General features: G+C 43.5%; 1 protein-coding gene across 1 annotated transcript in view; it reads right to left on the reverse strand.

Moving 5' to 3' along the window:
- The window catches only part of LOC117359637 (cadherin-8), a 469702-nt gene that overhangs the window by 118746 nt on the left and 332172 nt on the right, over positions 1-18784 (reverse strand). Inside the window, exon 8 of the mRNA XM_033942802.1 lies at positions 9622-9743. Coding sequence (XP_033798693.1) covers positions 9622-9743 — 122 coding nt within the window. The remainder of the gene's footprint in view (positions 1-9621; positions 9744-18784) is intronic.

Raw genomic sequence — 18784 nt, forward strand, 5'->3', positions numbered from 1 at the left:
ACTACCAGGTGCACACAGCACTAGATAGTGAGTGGGAGTGGAAGTAAAGTGGCTTTGGGGAGAGGGAGCCTCTTTGACCCTTACTCCCTCAAGGTGGGGATATGGGCTTTGGGGTGGGTGTTACATACATGATAGAAACAGAGAACCATAGAAACATGACGGCAGATAAAGGCCAAATGGCCCATCTAGTCTGCTCATCTGCAGTGACCATTATCTCTTCCTCTCACTATTGGCTAAGGCTCTTAATATTTGCATCTCCTCTTCCTATAGGCTAAGGCTCTTTAAACCTGCATTGTGAGGTCATAGAGCTTTATGGTTATAGAACCATAAAAACATGACGACAGATAAAGGCCAAATGACCCATCTAGTCTGCCCATCTGCAGTAACCATTATCTCTTTCTCTCTCCGAGAGATCCCATGTGCCTATCCCAGGCCCTTTTGAATTCAGACACAGTCTCTGTTTCTACCCCCTCTTCCGGAAGACTGTTCCACACGTCTACCACCCTTGTCTACTATTTAGGGGATCAAGAGGGGTGTTGAATCAGGTGAAGTCCCATGGGGACTTGTTGAGAGGGATGCCACTGGGGGTGATGCTGTAGGGGCAAGGGGGATATTATCTGGAGAGGCTGTTTGGAGGTCAGACCTTGGGAGGGGGGTGATCAAGTTGGAGGCAAACATTGGTGTTTATTTCTTTCTGTTACACACATGCCTCAAGGCAGATATAAATATTGATGTGTTTATGTAGGCCCTCCAGGGCACTGCTTCTCCCTGCCCTATCCATTCACCCTTGATAGGAGTGGAGAAACAGCGTAATGGTTGGTGCAACAGACTGTGATCTTGGGGAACTGGGTTAAATACCCACTACAGCTCCCTGTGACTCTGGGCAAGTCACTTAACCTCCTTTACTCCAGGTATAAAAACTTACCCCCCCCCCCTCTTTTACAAAGGCGCACTAAGCGTTTTAGAGTGAATTTAGTGCACTAAATCAATGCGTGCACTAACCACTAATGTGTCCATAGGATAACATGCACGTGATAGCATTTAACGCGTGTTTAGGGCACACTAATATTCAGGGCCGGATTTAGATGAAAAGAGGCCCTAGGCTATTCCACTTATGAGGCCCTTTCACCTCCCATTTTTAAGTTTGTAAATTACATGAGAGATAATAAAATACATCATTACTGTGATATATATCAATATGTTAAATGAAACATGTTGTTATTGGTACTAACCTTTATAAAAAATGTGACACGGATAATAAATAAAAAAAAGTCGAGAACACTTATTTGGACATTTATTCTCAGCACCATATATAGTACTTGTAACAATAACTAATCAAACATAACACACAACATTGCCCCTTCCTATGTCCATAGTGCCCCCAGTGCGTCCTTCCTCATCTCACCCCCCTCCGATGCCCGCCTACCTCCCATCCCCCTTCCATTGAACACCCCCATGCCATCCTGCTTGCCTGCCTTCCATTAAACCCCCCCACCCCCCTTACGATGCCAGCCTGCCAGCCTCCCATCCCCCTTCCACTGAAACCCCCCATCCCACCCCACCCCCGATGCCAGACTGGGTCGCCCTGTCCTGACGGATCCACGTTTTGCCTCTCTCCCCGCGGGGCTGGGCTTTGCCCAGCTGTTTCCGGACTGACGTCTTTCCCTCCCCGATCCTCCTCCCAGGGCGAGAAAAAGAAAGGAAGAAGCCGAGTCGGCGCCCCGTTGCGGCCGGAGCCGGTTCCGATCCCGAAGCGTAGAATTTCTCCTTATTTTTGGTTCAGTGTTTTAGTGTTCACTGTTTTTAGAATAGTGTAATTTTAATTTTGCTAACAATTTGATTGTAGGCCCCTCTTGATCTTGAGGCCCTAGGCTGAAGCCTAGTTAGCCTATAGGAAAATCCAGCCCTACTAATATTTATTGCATGCTAAAAAGCTTAGTGCACCTTTGTGAAAGAGGGGGTTAGTAAAAGATGGGGTTAGCTTCTGAGTCCACTAGAGACAGAGAAAATACCTGCATTTATTTTTTTACCCGACCTTTTACAAAACCACGACAGTGGCTTTTAGCACAGGCCAGCACACTGAAAGCGCTACGCTGCGCAGCACAGAGCAATCAGCGCACTGATCTACACTAAAACCCGCTATTTTGGTTTTGTGAAAAGGGATGGGTGGGGGTCATTTATTTTAAAATGTATTATTCACAACCATGCAACAATTCTGAGCAAGTTACAATCCAACATACAATTAAAACAATGTCACAAACTACGAAAATGCATAAAAACAAATCATTTCATAAATTATCTATATAATAAAACCGTAGGCGGCGCATGCGCAGTCTTATCGGCGTGCTTCCGTGATCCGTATGTCCGTGGCCGCCAAGACTGCAGCATGCCCCGCTCTTACTACGGCCCCACGCAAAGCTGACAAATTTAACAACGCGGCACTTCCCTACATTTTCACAACGGCGGTTTTCCCAGATAGGGGAAGCCGAACAGCTCTCTCCCGCCTTCACGCCTCTGCTTGGCACGGCGCTTTCCCCAGATAGGGGAAGGCGAACAACTCACTCCTGCCTCATGGTCCTGCCGCTGCTGCCGCTCCTGTTCACAGCAGCCTGCACGTCGCCGACTCCACCCCCCCTTCCCCTCCCGCAACAACCGGTGCTTGGTCCGCCAAACAATTCCTGCCATTGACCAAATTTGCCCCACCGTTCCTTCCCTTCCTCCATCAGGTACAGTTCAGCTCCGCCTATGTTAAAAGCAGCTGCTTTGAAATTGGAGCCCTGCCGCCACCGTAACACGTTCCCTCTGCCGCGGTCCCATATGTCAGAGAAGGGGCGGGACCAAGGCAGAGGGGAAAGTGCTACGGCAGTGGCAGGGCTCCGATTTCGACGCGGCTGCTTTTAACATTGGTGGAGCTGCATTGCACCTGATGGAGGGAGGGAAGGAAAGGTGGTTGTGCGCTGTTGAGCCCCTCTGCACGGGCCCAAACCAAAAAAGGAGCCAGGACTCTTCCCCACCCGGCGCCGCCAGACCCGACAAAACGGCCCTACACTCACAGACCCGCGAGCAGGGTTGCCATGGAAACCTAACCGGAATTACATGCAGTCGCGCAAGGGTCAGTGAGAGGGGATCAGGAGCTAAAGAGAGATTGAAAAAAACAAACAAACAATAGTGCACAAGTAGAGAGAGACACACAGACAGTCACAGAAGGACAGGGGGCTAAAGACACAGATTGAAAAAATAACAAAACACAGAGGACAAGGAGAGAGAGAGACACAGGAAAAAAAATGACAAACAGACATACAGCAGCCAAGGAGACAGACATACTTACATACAGCGTCCAAGTAGACAGACAGAGAGACAGTGGGCAAGGAGACAGCAAAAAAATAAAAAATACAAACAGCCAAGGAGACAAACAGAAAAAAATAAAAAATACAATGCCCAAGGATAAATTCAGGAAAAAATACCTTCCAGACATACAGTGGCCAAGGAGTTAGACTGAAAAAAAGGCATACAGACATACAGCAGCCAATGAGACAGACAGACTGACAGCGACCAAGTAGACAATCAGCAAAAAAAACACAAACAACACACACAAAGCAAAAAAAGAGAAACATACAGCAGCCAAGGAGACAGGCATGCAACAAATAGGAAAAATAAAAAAACTTTTAATAAATCAACCATACATGAAGAAGGAATAAAAAAAAAAAGGAAAAGACACCTACAGGGAAACACAGGATCAAGAGCATACAGAGAAAACAGAAGTTTGCAGGAATCAGGAACATATAGAGAAAGGAGAGCAGAGACTCCTGCAAGAAGAGAAAAATAGCAAAGAGACTGGGGATGAGAAAGAGAGCAGAGATGCTTGCAGGGAGAAAAAGCTAAGCAGTAATGTTACAGCTTGAGAGTGCAGACTGAGGAAGAAAGCAGAGACAGCGCTACACAGGGAAATGGAGGGAGGAAAGAGACAGAAAGAAAAATACAGACAGACATAAATTCTAGCACCCGTTAATGTAACGGGCTTAACGACTAGTAACAATAATATTCTTCATAACTCAGGGCTCCTTTTACGAAGGCGCGTTAGCGGTTCAATGCGCGTAATACCACTCGCTAAACCACTGGCCGCGCTAGCCGCTACCGCCTCCTCTTGAGCAGGCGGTAGTTTTTCGGCTTGCGCGGGGGTTAGCGCGTGATGAAGTCACGCACACTAAAGCCGCTAACGCACCTTCGTAAAAGGAGCCCTAAGTTGTTTTATTTATTTAAAAACATCTGTAGCCCACGTATCAAACATCTGTGCGGATAACACCATTGTATGCATAGTACAACTAGACAGACTTAGATCAAAATAAAACATCACCATACAATATACAATTCAAAAGCATCTGCAAATAAATAAACAAAATAATATCAAAAGTAAAAAATACCCAAATCTGAAAATGCCAGTCAAAAAAAGCGGGCTTTCAAACTTTTTCAAAGGCCAAAAAGTCAGTGATCAAACAAATATTCTCTGGGACCGAATTCCACAACGATGGTCCTGCTACTGGTACATGCGAGCACGTTTTGCAATTTTGGTCACAAAGTGGATTGAAGGAATGCCAAAACAAACATACACAACACAATAAAAAAAGATTCACAAATAATTTCTATAATGTATCTAGTAGCGCTATAGAAATGAATGGTAGTAATGGTAGACAGCTCAATGCAGGAAGCATCTCCATGGATGAATGTTCACTTTTATGAAATCCACACAATAGAGGAAAAACAATATTAGACTGGTAACTTCCAAAAGCTAAGCATAGAACATTTACAAAGAAGTGGCCAAAGACAATTTACATAAGTCATTCAAACATTCACCAGCTACAGTATTTCTCAAAAACAGTACTCAGAGTTATATTTGAACATTTTCAGACCAGATGCTGGAAGAACCGGACGTTTGAACAGGCTGTAACTTCACTCTTTAATCATCGTACATAAGAAACGCCTTCACCGGATCAGACCCTTGGTCTAGTCCGGCGACCCGCACACACGGAGGCCAAGCTAGGTGCTCCCTGTTGGAGACCCTGATTTCCCATATCCCTCGATGTGATTTGCAAGAAAGTGTACATCCAACTTGCACTTGAATCCCAGAACGGTAGTCTCCGCCACAACCTCCTCCGGGAGAGCATTCCAAGCGTCCACCACTCTCTGTGCGAAACATGTTTTTGATTTATAAATTGCACATACAAAAATTTAAGAAAGGATCACTTATCTGAAGTTTGTAATGCTGTTAAATATCATTAAATAAAGTTTTGGGTTTGATGCGTTTTTCCGTAGCTGCTTCTCAAAGCCAGTAATACAAGCAGCCCAAACTAAAAAAAGAGTGGTCGGGCTACCTCTCCACGCCCGTTCTTTAAACTGCCTTTTGTCTGGACCTCTCTGGATGTTTTAATGCAGACATTTACATGTATAGATGCTTCAGTCTTATATCTACTGTGAAAACAGCGAGACTAACCTCCTCTTTTACAAAGGTGCGCTAAGCTTTTTAGCGCATACTAAACACATGCTAAACGCTAATGCGTGCATGTTATCCTATGGACGAGTTAGCGGTTAGCGCACGTGTTCATCTAGCGCGCGCTAACCCCCTCTTTTACTAAGGTGCGCTAACCAATTAGCGCACGCTAAAAGCTAACGCATCCATAGACGAACATGCACGCGTTAGCATTTAGCACTCGCTAATCGGTTAGCATACCTTAGTAAAAGAGGGCCTAAATCTGCGCTAAAATGCTTAGCATGCCTTTGTAAAAGGACCTCTAAGGCCCTCTTTAACTAAGGTGCGCTAACCGATTAGCGCACCTTAGTAAACGAGGGAGTAGGTGTTTCCCTATAGAGGCACTTCATGGCTGATCCAAGAACAACAGTTCATTCTTTTAATCTTCATTTAATGAATGTCTATTTGTATTTCAGTCACATTAAAAAAAAATAAAAATCATATTCTACTAAGCACAATGCTCTTAATCTAATTACGTCATCCTCAGAAATAGGTAAAATGCATATCAGCAGAAACATACAACAAAATAAATTTTACCATTAGAGTAAATATCAACTTAACCATATGGAGAATGTATACTCAAAAGAGTTCACCATTGTGATATAAAACTCTGATTCTGCGAAGATCAACCCTATAACCAGATATCATATACTTCTTTGAATCTCCTTAAATACCCATCCTGCTCAGACCTATAAAATGCTTGCCGAAATAGAGATTTCAACTTTTTTTCCCCCAAAATTATATCCCATCCTATGTTCAAGCTGAAAGACAATTATATTAAAAAATCCCACTCTTTTGGAACTCCTCAAACCCACACTCCACTAGACCCTCCCAAAACCTGAAACTATCTTTCTCCTCTATAAAAGGTATATCCCGCACAGGAAAACTTGGAACATCCCTCCCCTTTAGAACCACAGAACTCTGGAACAACCTCTCATCCCCGCTCAGAAATTCAAGCTCCTTCCAATCCTTCCACAAACACTTGAAAACTTGGCTCTTTTCAAAAATCTAATCACCTCCCGTTCTCTAGTACCCTGTCTCTCTCTATCTTCTTAGTCCCTCTCCTATATCCCTTCATTGTAGCTCCTTTCCTCTTAACTTCTTTAAACCGTGCCGAGCGCTGCGCTTGCCGAGATGGCGCGGTATACAAACCTAAGGTTTAGTTTAGTTTAGTTTTAGTTTAGGTTAGAGGCTGGAATAGCATCAACTTTACAATAGAAACTAGGACCAGACTTTGATTTTTTAAAAAGAAAGTAGCGTGACTGGTGCATAAACAGTTAACAGAATGCAGTACTGTCACCATACTCTACAGTTCCATGTCTTGAACGTCACCAGCACTATTCTGTTACGCATCAACATGCATGGAACCGTCTCCTGGAAGAGGTGGTGGAGACAGAGACTGTGTCTGAATTTAAGAAAGCATGGGACAGGCCCGTGGGATCTCTTAGAGCAGGGGTGTCCAACCTCGGCCCTCGCCAGGTCGGGTTTTCAGGATTTCCCAAATGAATATGCATGAGATCTATTTGCATGCAATGGAAGCAGTGCATGTAAATAGATCTCATGCAGATTCCTAAAAACCTAAATCCTAAAAACCTGACTGGATCGCGGCCCTCGAGGACCAACGTTGGACAACCCTGTCTTAGAGAGAGGAGGAGATAGTTGATGCTGCGGATGGGCAGACTGGATGGGCCATTTGGCTTTATCTGCCATCATGTTACTATATTTCTATATAGAAAACTATCATAGTGCACTGGTACCTATAGATTAAGGGCAATGATTGTAGCACTAACTCAATGAAATTGAAAATAAGGTTAACGCTCCTTTGCATATTTCTGTCTGAAACTACATCCTAGTTGAAGTGTTTCAAGGAATCTTTAATGTTCTCAAATTCCTCCAGTTGAAAGATGGATACTCTTCACTTTTATATAACACCCTGTATGAGTCATTCTTTCTAACTAGAATTTAAAATACAGACAACAAAACTGAGAATCTCAAATTCTACTACTGTTTTACAAATTTGAGTTCTGCTAAAATAGAACCTTTTCTAAAATGCATGCTCTGTTTTGTACCATCAGCCCAGAAGCTCATGTATTGTATCTCCTTTACAGAAGCTCATGTATTGTATCTCCATTACAGAAGCTCATGTAATGTTATAATGAGAAATAGCAGAAGCATGATAAGAAGATCATTCGAGCAAAAGGGCATCACAAGCCAGCACAATTGGTGAGGTTGCCAGGTCAGGGAGTTCCAAGGGCCACCAAATAGTGTTAAGGCCATTTACCTAGACCATGCAGCCCGCCAAGTACTATTTTGAGGCCCTCGGTCAATTGTCCACTCCACAAGGGTCCAGTGGTCACTATAACCTCATGCAAGTGCTTTCCTACATCTGTACGCAATTGTGAGGCGGAGTCCAATCACGTGTAGACGCAGGAAAGCGCTTGCGTGAGGTTACAGCAGTGAGTCGGGTAATGTTCCAGAACGTGCAGCTTGGAGCAATGATTGGAGGCAGTGCAGCTTGTGCGTGTGTCCGGTGTTGGAGGAGGTGAAAGCTGTTGATACTTTTTCACTTTCTGCACGTTGCACTGCTTTCAGCTGTGTATAGCTGAAATCATCAGAAGCAATTGCTTCTGATAATCCACATTTGGGATTTGTAGGTACTTGGAGGGCCGCAGAAAAAAAAATAGTTAGGGGTCCTTTTACTAAGCCGCGCTAATATTTAGCACGTTTTAAATTGGCTAATGTGCCTTATTAAAAGGACCCCTATTTTTTCTGCGGCCCTCCAAGTACCTGCAGATCCTAAAAGTGGCCCTGTGAATGGTTTGAGTTTGAGACCACTGGCCTAGACAGTATGGTGGAAGAGACAAAGAAGAAAATGACTATCTTGATTATCAGCAGCTAATCTGAGTGGGCTAAGAAGCCAAAGAAAACAAACCAAAAAAAAAACTGTGGAGTGATGATGTTCCTAAATGGACGCGTTTCGACAAAAAGTCTTCTTCAGGGGTCCCTGAGGGTCCTATAAAGGTGAATACGTGGGAAACAATTGTGTGGTGAGCCGGAAGTGAGACACTGCTTGCATTTGCAATAGGACCCCCAGGGACCCCTGAAGAAGACTTTTTGTCGAAACGCGGACCGTGTTGGGTCCTGTATCCCTAGCGCACTAGGTCCTTTAAGGCTCTTATGTGGATGATTTATTTTTATGTGGATGAAATTATTTTATGTGGATGATTTCAGTGTACCTTTGGAACATTGACACTTTCAAATAAGTCCATTTAGGAACATCGTCACTCCACAGTTTTTTTGGTGTTTTATTTGGGGGGGGGGGTTGGTTTTCTCTGGATTTTCTTCTTTGTGGATATTTTGGGGTCAATTCCTTTTGTTTTTTCCAAGAAGCCAAAGAGCCATCAATTTTTTGACCCACACAGTATTAACAGCTAGTGAGATGGGGATAGCAAAAACACAACTTGGTTTTTTGGTCCTCCCAAACAAAAGGATGTTTCATTATCCTTTCGCAGATGTTTCTAGGAAGATGGGTGTAAGACACATAAGTTCTTTATCAGTATTACTCATATTTGAGTAATAATTTGATCTATTTTGTTGTTTATAGTTGATAAAACCGAAGCCTGATCTATCTCAAAAATTATCCCCCTCTTTTACTAAAGCGCGCTAATTGAATTAGCGTGCGCTAAACGCTAATGTGTCCATAGACTAGCATTCACGCATTAGCATTTAGCTTGCGATAAATCGATTAGCGCGCACTAATCAGTTAGTGCACCTTAGTAAAAGAGGGCCATTGTCTCTAATATTTAATATTGTTCATGTTGTGTGATTTCATGGGAAGGAGATGGATAGTGTGAGTTTATTTATTCATTTTAAAATTTTAACGCACTTAAACATACGCAGCATTCAGATGCCAATGTTAAGACCGTTTTATGAACGGTGACCATTATGAGTTCAATGGTATTTCATTATTAATAGACCATTTCTTCAGTTTAATTCTTCACAATTAGAGCACAATTTTAATCTCCACTCACATTTAGCTATATTAGAATTGTACACATGAAAGATTTTATTTAAGAACATAGATACACAATATTTACTTGTCCAGGCTTTCCATTTTCACATAAAAAAGCTTCATATTCCGATGCAAACTGAGGTGCATTATCATTCACGTCGAGAACTTTGATGGCAACGGGCACTCGAGATATTTGACTGTGGTTCCCTAAGAAATTGAGAGAAGAAAAAAAAAAAACACAAGCAAAGTGCAAGGTAAGCATAAGTCACATTGGCTTTACGTTAACAGTACTATGTTATGCAAATCTTATATATGATATATTAGCTGTTATAAAGGAAATATTTCCAGTTCCCATTCTTTTTCTATAAGCAGGAGTGCATTAGTCAGAGAAAACATGCAAATGAAACAGTAAAAGAAAAACGGATCGCATTTCATCACAAATTCATAAATCATTGTTATGAATCACATTCATTAGGAACTGGCTTAATGAAGGCCTGCTAGGATTAAATGGCGGATTTTCCACTGATGATGCTTGCTTTATTTCGCTGTTAATATTTATTATGCATCCAAAGCACTGCTACAAAGACGACATTGTTTTCTCCTTATATTTCTTCGGCATGGTGTACACCGTTTTATTTCCTTTGTTGTTTTGACTGAAGAGCTATTACATCAACATTGCAACTGGATTAATGGCTAGGATCAAACCGCCACAGATATAGGATGAGATTTGCAAAGGTAAGTTGTAAATCATTCCAATCATAAAAGCATCGTTCCGCTTTAATTACGATATCAGAGACTTGAAATGTGGTATAATACGGGTCATTGCTCCTTTATAAGCTCTTCCTTTTCTTCCCTGCCCTCAGAATGAGTCATTTTCCAGCCAACTATCTACTGATAAATGAGGAACAGAAAGACCATCCTTACCATACAAGGATGTTCAGCAGAAATGACTATTTATCTGATTTATCTAATGTGCAATGCCCTTTTAAGTCAAAGCGATCAATATCCAAAGCCATCTACCCAGCTACTAGTGAGAGTTAATGATATATTATAGTATTCCCTTTAAGCTGAGGGGGGGAGGGGTGGGGAAGGGGGGAGGGGTTGCTATTTTACTAGTACATTTTCAATAGTTTCAAGTTTTTATTAACATTTGATTAATTGCCTATCCAAATCATAAGCGATGTACAAGGAATTATTAAAATTTTTTTAAAAAGCGAATTCAAATAAAATAATTCCTAGACATATTAACTCAAGACACAACTAACATGATCCGAGAGGTAAGGGGGGAGAAATACAATTGGTTATAGGACAGGAGAAACACATAGGAGGAAAAAAACAATACGGTTCAGGAATAGAAGTACGAGTCTAAAACAAAAAAGTCATTATCAGAAATGACTAATGATTAAGAAAAAAATTAAGGGCTCCTTTTACTAAGGTGCGCTAGCGTTTTTAGCGCATGTACAAAATTACCATGCGGCACACTTCTAGAATAACGCCAGTTCAATGCTGGCGTTAAGGTCTAGTGTGCGTGGCAATTTAGCCCTAACGCACCTTAGTAAAAGGAACCCTAAAAGCATCTTTGGGCAGGGAGAGCATTCCATATTTGAGGTGCTGTTACCAAAAATAATAATAATAATAATAATTGATTTCTTATATACCGCTATACCGTGAAGTTCGAAGCGGTTTACAATAAAGATACATTTGACAGTACATGGGATAGAAACGGTTTACAATAAAGATACGTTTAGTCAGCACATGAGATTCAAGGTGGAAACTATAATTAATTTTGGGCCTTGGAATTAGGGGGCGAGGTGGAAGGGTCATGGCGTGGAAGAGTTGGGTATGGGAATTTAGAATGTCTAAACGTTGTGCTAATGATCTTAAGAGTTGAGATAGAAAGTAAGGATTGATCAGCAGATTTCATCAGACAAATAGGGACATAGGGAGTTAGTAATTTATCAAGGAAAATTGGTACTTTGGTTAAAAATAATTTTTAACGACAGGAGAGCAGTTTTATATGTAATTCTTTAGCTGACTGGCAGCTTTAATCAAAAGAGGAGTTACATGATCAAATTTATGAGCTTTATAGATAAGTTTCATAGGCAAGCTTTCCAGGACTTCAGGGAACCTGCCTGTTCCTAGTCATTGAAACTCACCCAATCTTTTACTAAGATGCGCTATGCTTTTTAGCGCACGATAAATAGCGCACACGCTAAATTACACGCTAAACACTAACGCGTGCATGTTAGGAATGGGGCAGGGACAGGAAAAGAACTCGCGGGGACGGGAAAATGAGTTCCCGTGGGGGGACAGGGAAAAATGTGTCCCCGTGTCTTTCTCTAAGTGGTAAAACCCACCTAAGGGTATAGTAAGGTCACCTTTTACTACAGCTTAGTAAAAGGATCCTTCCGTATTTGTACCTGGGGCAACGGAGGGTTAAGTGACTTGTCCAGCATCACAAGGAGCTGCAGTGTGAATTAGAGAATGACACGGGGATGATTTTTTTCCCCGTCGCCACAGGAACTCAATTTCTCCATTCCGTCCCTGTGAATTTTGTCGCTGTCCCTTTCCCTGCCCCATTCATGTAAGCTCTGCCTTAACCACACAAGCCTTGGACACTTACAATTTTAATGTGTTTGAGGCTTGTGCAGATGAGGACGGAGCTTAGGCATTGGTGGAATGAGGCATTATGACATCACAATCTGAGCTCTAGAATGTTGCTACTTAGGATTTTAAAGTGTTTGAGGCTTGTGCAGATGAGGACGGAGCTTAGGCATTGGTGGAATGAGGCATTATGACATCACAATCTGAGCTCTAGAATGTTGCTACTTAGGATTTTAAAGGGTTTGAGGCTAGTGCAGATGAGGACGGAGCTTAGGCATTGGTGGAACGAGGCATTATGACATCACAATCTGAGCTCTAGAATGTTGCTACTTAGGATTTGAAAGTGTTTGAGGCTTCTGCAGATGACGACGGAGCTCGCAGGAATGGAGCAGGGAAAAGAAAAGAACTCGTCGGGATGGGAAAATGAGTTCCCGCAGGGACGGGGAAAAATTTGTCCCTGTGTCATTCTCTAGTATTGTGAATCAAACTCAGCTTACCACACTAACCATTAGGCTAAACCTTCATTTGATAGCCAGAGAGAAATGTACAGGTATAAAGAAGTGAGCTTAGAGACATGCCAAGGGTGTGCTTCTTTCAGTGCCATTTCTTTCTATCTTTATGAAGGTTTATTAACCATATTTACAAAGTGATTAACTCTTAATGGTGCAGAAGAGACATCCTATATAATAAAACCCTAGCCGCGCATGCGCACTTACCTGCGTGTTTCCGTGATCTCTGATCTGTGATCAGTAGGTCCATGGCCAGCAGGAGTACGCATGCGGCGGCCAGACAAATCAGAAAGCGGAGAAACACAGCACAGCCAGTGACTCCCCCCTCCTGCCCTCACTCACTGCCAAAACCACCACCCACCGCCAAAGCCTCCTCCTTCTTGCCGGCTCACCCGCGTTTAAATTCAGAGAAAAGCGCTGCACTGCGCTAACGCTGGCCTCGCCATCTTCTGTCCACTGCGGCCCGCCCTCTCTGACTACTTCCTGTTTCCGCTAGGGTTGGCCGCAGTGGATAGAAGACGCCAAAGCCAGCGGTAGTGCGGTGCTGCGCTTTTCTCTGAATTTAAACGCGGCGGCTAGGAAGGGGGCGGCGGGAAATGCTGCTGCTGCACAGGAAAGGCTGTGAAATGCTGCTGCTGCTGCACAGGAAAGGCCGGGAAATGCTGCTGCTGCACAGGGAAATGTGTGTGTGGGGGGGGGGACAAATGCTGCTTCTGCACAGGGAAGGCCGGGAAATGCTGCTTCTGCACAGGGAAGGGTGGGAAATGCTGCTGCTGCACAGGAAGTGTGTGTGTGGGGGGGAAATACTGCTTCTGCACAGGGAAGGCCGGGAAATGCTGCTGCTGCACATGGAAGGGTGGGAAATGCTGCTGCTGCACAGGGAAGTGTGTGTGTGTGTGGGGGGTATGCTGCTTCTGCACAGGGTAGACTGGGAAATGCTGCTGCTGCACAGGGTAGTGTGTGTGGGGGGGGAGGTAAATGCTGCTGCTGCACAGGGAAGGGTGGGAGGGAAATGCTGCTGCTGCTGCACAGGGAAGTGGAGGGAACGGAGAGGGAAAGGGGGTCTGGGAGCAATCTTGGTTTGCTTTGGAGGAGGGGAGACAGAAGGGAACCATGGAGAGACAGAAAGACAGGCAGGCAGGCAGTGCATTAGAACAGAAGACAGACACACAGAAAGACAGCAGGCGGGGAGAGAGACAGAAAGAAAGAAAGACAGACAGACAGGGTGCCAGAGAGAGAACCAGAAAGAAAGAAGGACAGACAGCGGGAGGGAGAAAGACAGAAAGAAAGGAAGAGAGAAATACAGGGGCAGGGAGAGACACAGAAAGTAAGTAAGAAAGAAAGACAGACAGACATATATTCTAGCACCCGTTAATGTAACGGGCTTAAACACTAGTAGCTTGATAAGCAACTAACATTCTATACACAATCGTATTACTCAATATCTCAAGGCTCTGCCCTGGCTTCCTATTTCATTTTGAATCAAATTTAAGGTCTTCTGGATGCCCAAGACATTGCAAAATGATGCACCTTAATATCTTCTGATGGTTTTAAAAATGTATAGGCTGAACAAAGCTCTAAGATCTAAGAGAACAGAGTGTTTTACAACCCCGTCCTTGATTAAGATGCATTTTGCCGAAACAAGATCTTCTGCTCTTTCCATAGCCTGTCCCGTGAATAGAAGACGTTTCCAACTGACCTTAGGCTCCTCCTACCTGACATTGTGCAGTTCCAAGCAACAGTATAAAGCGTTGTCACTCAGGCCTTTGATGGCAGATATTAGGATTAATTAATTAACGACTGTAATAGATTTTTATCTCCTGTGATGAATAAGTGATCATAAGTGGTAAGCATGTCATGAATTGCTTGACCCCCCAGTAAGGAACTGTTTATAGATTACTTGTCTGCTTCATCAGCAGTCAATTGGCTCCCAATTTCATCAAAATTTCAACCTCTATAATAAAACCTTACCCGCACACGCGCAGTTGAAACGGCGTGATCCCTGTCGCCGTGGTTTGTGCTTCCGTGCCGTGTTCCATTTGCGGTGCATTCGGCGGTGAGAGCAATGGCAGGAGGGTGTCCTTCGAGGTGCTGCAAGGTGTCTGGCTGCTACTGCTGCACAGGGAAGTGGAGGGGGAGAGGGAAAAGGGACTGCTTTGGGGGGAGGGGCGTGCTGGGGGGGCAAGCAGCAATCTTGGTTTGCTCTGAGGGCCAGAGAGAGATAAGCAGGGGGCCAGGGAGAGAGACAGACAGAAAGAAAAACAGACATACAAGAGGCCAGGGAGAGATACAAAGAGAAAGAATGACAAACAGACAGGGGGCCAGAGAGACAGAGAGCGGCCAAGGAGCAAGAAAGAAAGACAGACAGACACATGTATTCTAGCACCCGTTAATGCAACGGGCTTAAAGACTAGTTCAAAATATTGTGTTTGAATTATAAGGCTTTTACCTCCCTCCCCCCCCACCCCACCTTTTATAAAACCACACAAAAAGTTTTTAGCAGTGGGCGGTGTGCTGAATGATCTGCTTTTCCAACGCTCATAGGAACTCTGTGATTGTCGGAGCAGCGCAGAGCATTCCGTGCACTGGCGTCTGTATTTGATCTAGTAGAAAAATGGATAAAAAATTTCAAGCTAAAATTAACCCCCCCCCCCCCCAAAATACAAAAGTTTTCTTGGCTAAGCCTACCAGTATAATAAAAGAAACATCTGTAAACTTCAATGGGAGAAATTTCCCTATAATTTCTACCATAAAAAAATCTCAGGGGTTACCTTGGATCAATTGCTGACTTTTGATGCCCATACCGACATCTTAGTCAAAAAATGCTTCCATATATTATGGAAATTGTGTTCTCTAAAATCGTACTTCATTTTTATCTCATTTAGATTGTTAGTCCAGTCCCTTATTCTGAGCACCCTAAATTATTGCAATATCATTTACTTAGGCCCTCTTTTACTAAGGTAACATAGTAACATAGTAGATGACGGCAGATAAAGACCCGAATGGTCCATCCAGTCTGCCCAACCTGATTCAATTTAAATTTTTTTTTTTTTCTTCTTAGCTATTTCTGGGCGAGAATCCAAAGCTTTACCCGTTCCTGTGCTTGGGTTCCAACTGCCGAAATCTCTGTTAAGACTTACTCCAGCCCATCTACACCCTCCCAGCCATTGAAGCCCTCCCCTGCCCATCCTCCTCCAAACGGCCATACACAGACACAGACCGTACAAGTCTGCCCAGTAACTGGCCTAGTTCAATCTTTAATATTATTTTCTGACTCTAAATCTTCTGTGTTCATCCCACGCTTCTTTGAACTCAGTCACAGTTTTACTCTCCACCACCTCTCTCGGGAGCGCATTCCAGGCATCCACCACCCTCTCCGTAAAATAGAATTTCCTAACATTGCCCCTGAATCTACCACCCCTCAACCTCAAATTATGTCCTCTGGTTTTACCATTTTCCTTTCTCTGGAAAATATTTTGTTCTACGTTAATACCCTTTAAGTATTTGAACGTCTGAATCATATCTCCCCTGTCTCTCCTTTCCTCTAGGGTATACATATTCAGGGCTTCCAGTCTCTCCTCATATGTCTTCTGGCGCAAGCCTCCTATCATTTTCGTCGCCCTCCTCTGGACCGCCTCAAGTCTTCTTACGTCCTTTGCCAGATACGGTCTCCAAAACTGAACACAATATTCCAAGTGGGGCCTCACCAATGACCTGTACAGGGGCATCAACACCTTCTTCCTTCTACTGACTACGCCTCTCTTTATACAGCCCAGAATCCTTCTGGCAGCAGCCACTGCCTTGTCACACTGTTTTTTCGCCTTTAGATCTTCGGACACTATCACCCCAAGGTCCCTCTCCCCGTCCGTGCATATCAGCTTCTCTCCTCCCAGCATATACGGTTCCTTCCTATTATTAATCCCCAAATGCATTACTCTGCATTTCTTTGCATTGAATTTTAGTTGTGCTAACCGATTAGTGCACGCTAATCAAATTATCGCACGTTAAATGCTAACATGTACATGTTAGTCTATGGATGCATTAGCGTTTAGCATGCGCTAATTTGATTAGCGCACGGATAATCGGTTAGTGCACATTAGTAAAAGAGGGGGTTAGGCTCTTATAAATATACCGTTAAAACATTCAGAATGCAGCAGTTCATTTAATTTTTGTTCTGAAGAAGTCTGAAAACATCACACCGTACTCTAAGAAACTACATTGATTGCCGGTTGAAACCAGAATAATATTCAAATTTGTGTTTTTTTTTGTGCTATTAAACACTTTCTGGCACCTAACTCACTTATCTCGGGAAACATTTTGTTCTCTCAGGCAGAATTTGCTTTACACGCAGAATTACCTTAGTTTCATTTCCAACTCCTAATGGATGCCAGTTTAAAAGATATCTTGGCAAAACCTTATCTTTTCAGGCAGGTATCTGGAATAAAACCTTGAGTGATCTGCTTCCGAACTCGTTTTCATATCAAACATGTAGGGCTCCTTTTACAAAGGTGTGCTAGCAGTTTTAGCGCGCACTTAGCGTACGCTAAAATGCCCCACGCGCTAACCGCTACCGCCTCCTTTTAAGCAGGCGGTAGTTTTTCGGCTGGTGCGTGCTAAAACCACTAGCGCATCTTTGTAACAGGAGCCCTTAGAAGATCATTGAAGACTCACCTATTCAATAAATTTGTTTAAATTTTTATTGGTTGATTATTCTTATCTACATTGTTGTATTTTCTTGCTAAGTGATGATGTATTTTCGCTGCTTACTGTGCAGTTTATTCTTGATGTAAACCACTCTGAACTTTAAAGGTATAGTGGGATATAAATAAAGCTATATTATTATTAAATAACCTCTTGCACAGTTTTGTAAAAGGGGGAGGGGGGTTAGAATGAGTATTCCTAAATATCTAATTCAGGAAAGCACTGAAAACGCACCTTTGCATTGACCCATTCCCATGCAGTCCCTGCATGATATCTTCCATGCAATTCCTATATAATATCTATGGCCCTCTTTTACTAAGGTGCGCTAAGCGTTTTAGCGCGCTCTAAATTAACACGTACGCTAACACATTCATAGGATAACATGCACGTGTTAGCGTTTAGTGCGTGATTAGCGCGCGCTAATATTTACCATGTGCTAAAAAGCATAGCGCACCTTAGTAAAAGAAGGGGATATGTCTCTGTAGCAATTCTAATATTGTGTAAGCCGCAATGATTCCTAGCTGACATTTGTGGAATACAAGAGTTGATATGGTACGTTATGGTATACGCTGAAAGTGCACATTCCTCGGTTCATAGCCAAATGCGTGCAAGACAACAGCGCGTGGACAAACGGGCGCAAGACAACTGAGTGCAAAGACAATTGAGCGGCAAGACATTTGAGCGCAAGACAATTTCACGCAAATCATTTTCAGTAACAAGCACAGGCGGGACAACTGAGCGCAAGACATCTGAGCGCTGTCAAGTGAGCGCAAGACATCTGAGCGCCAGCAAGTGAGTGCAAGACGTCTGAGTGAGAGACATCTGAGCGCTGGCAAGTGAGCGCGAGACATCTGAGTGCCGGCAAGTGAGCGCAAGACATCTGAGCGAGAGACATCTGAGCGCCGGCAAGTGAGCGCAAGACATCTGAGCGCTGTCAAGTGAGCGCAAGACATCTGAGCACCGGCAAGTGAGCGCAAGACGTCCGAGTGAGAGACATCTGAGCGCCGGCAAGTGAGCGCAAGACATCTGAGTGCAAGACATCTGAGCGCCGGCAAGTGAGCTTATAGTTATTATAATGATTAAATTATTATAGTGATAGAAAGCGCAGTGAAAGGAGGGCGGGCTGTTCGGAGCACATATATAAAGAGGAAACGTAACCATAGTAACGAAAATGCATTCACGTGACTAATATTCAAAACGCAAAGAGGCAAGGAAACCATACTGATAACGTGGTGACGTAATCACGTGTTAACGTGCTGAACGTGCGCGTGCCGTTCGTTCGCCATGTGCCATTTTGAGGCGCGCTGAATTGTCATTGCGCTGAGTTATCCTTACGCTCAATTGTCTCGCGCTGAGTTATCGGTGCGCTCAATTGTCTCACGCACTATTATCTTTGCGCTGATTTGTCTTTGTGTTTTTGTCCACGCGCTGTTG

This window comes from Geotrypetes seraphini, chromosome 4, assembly GCF_902459505.1.
Source record: "Geotrypetes seraphini chromosome 4, aGeoSer1.1, whole genome shotgun sequence".
NCBI classification, from domain to species: Eukaryota; Metazoa; Chordata; class Amphibia; order Gymnophiona; family Dermophiidae; genus Geotrypetes; species Geotrypetes seraphini.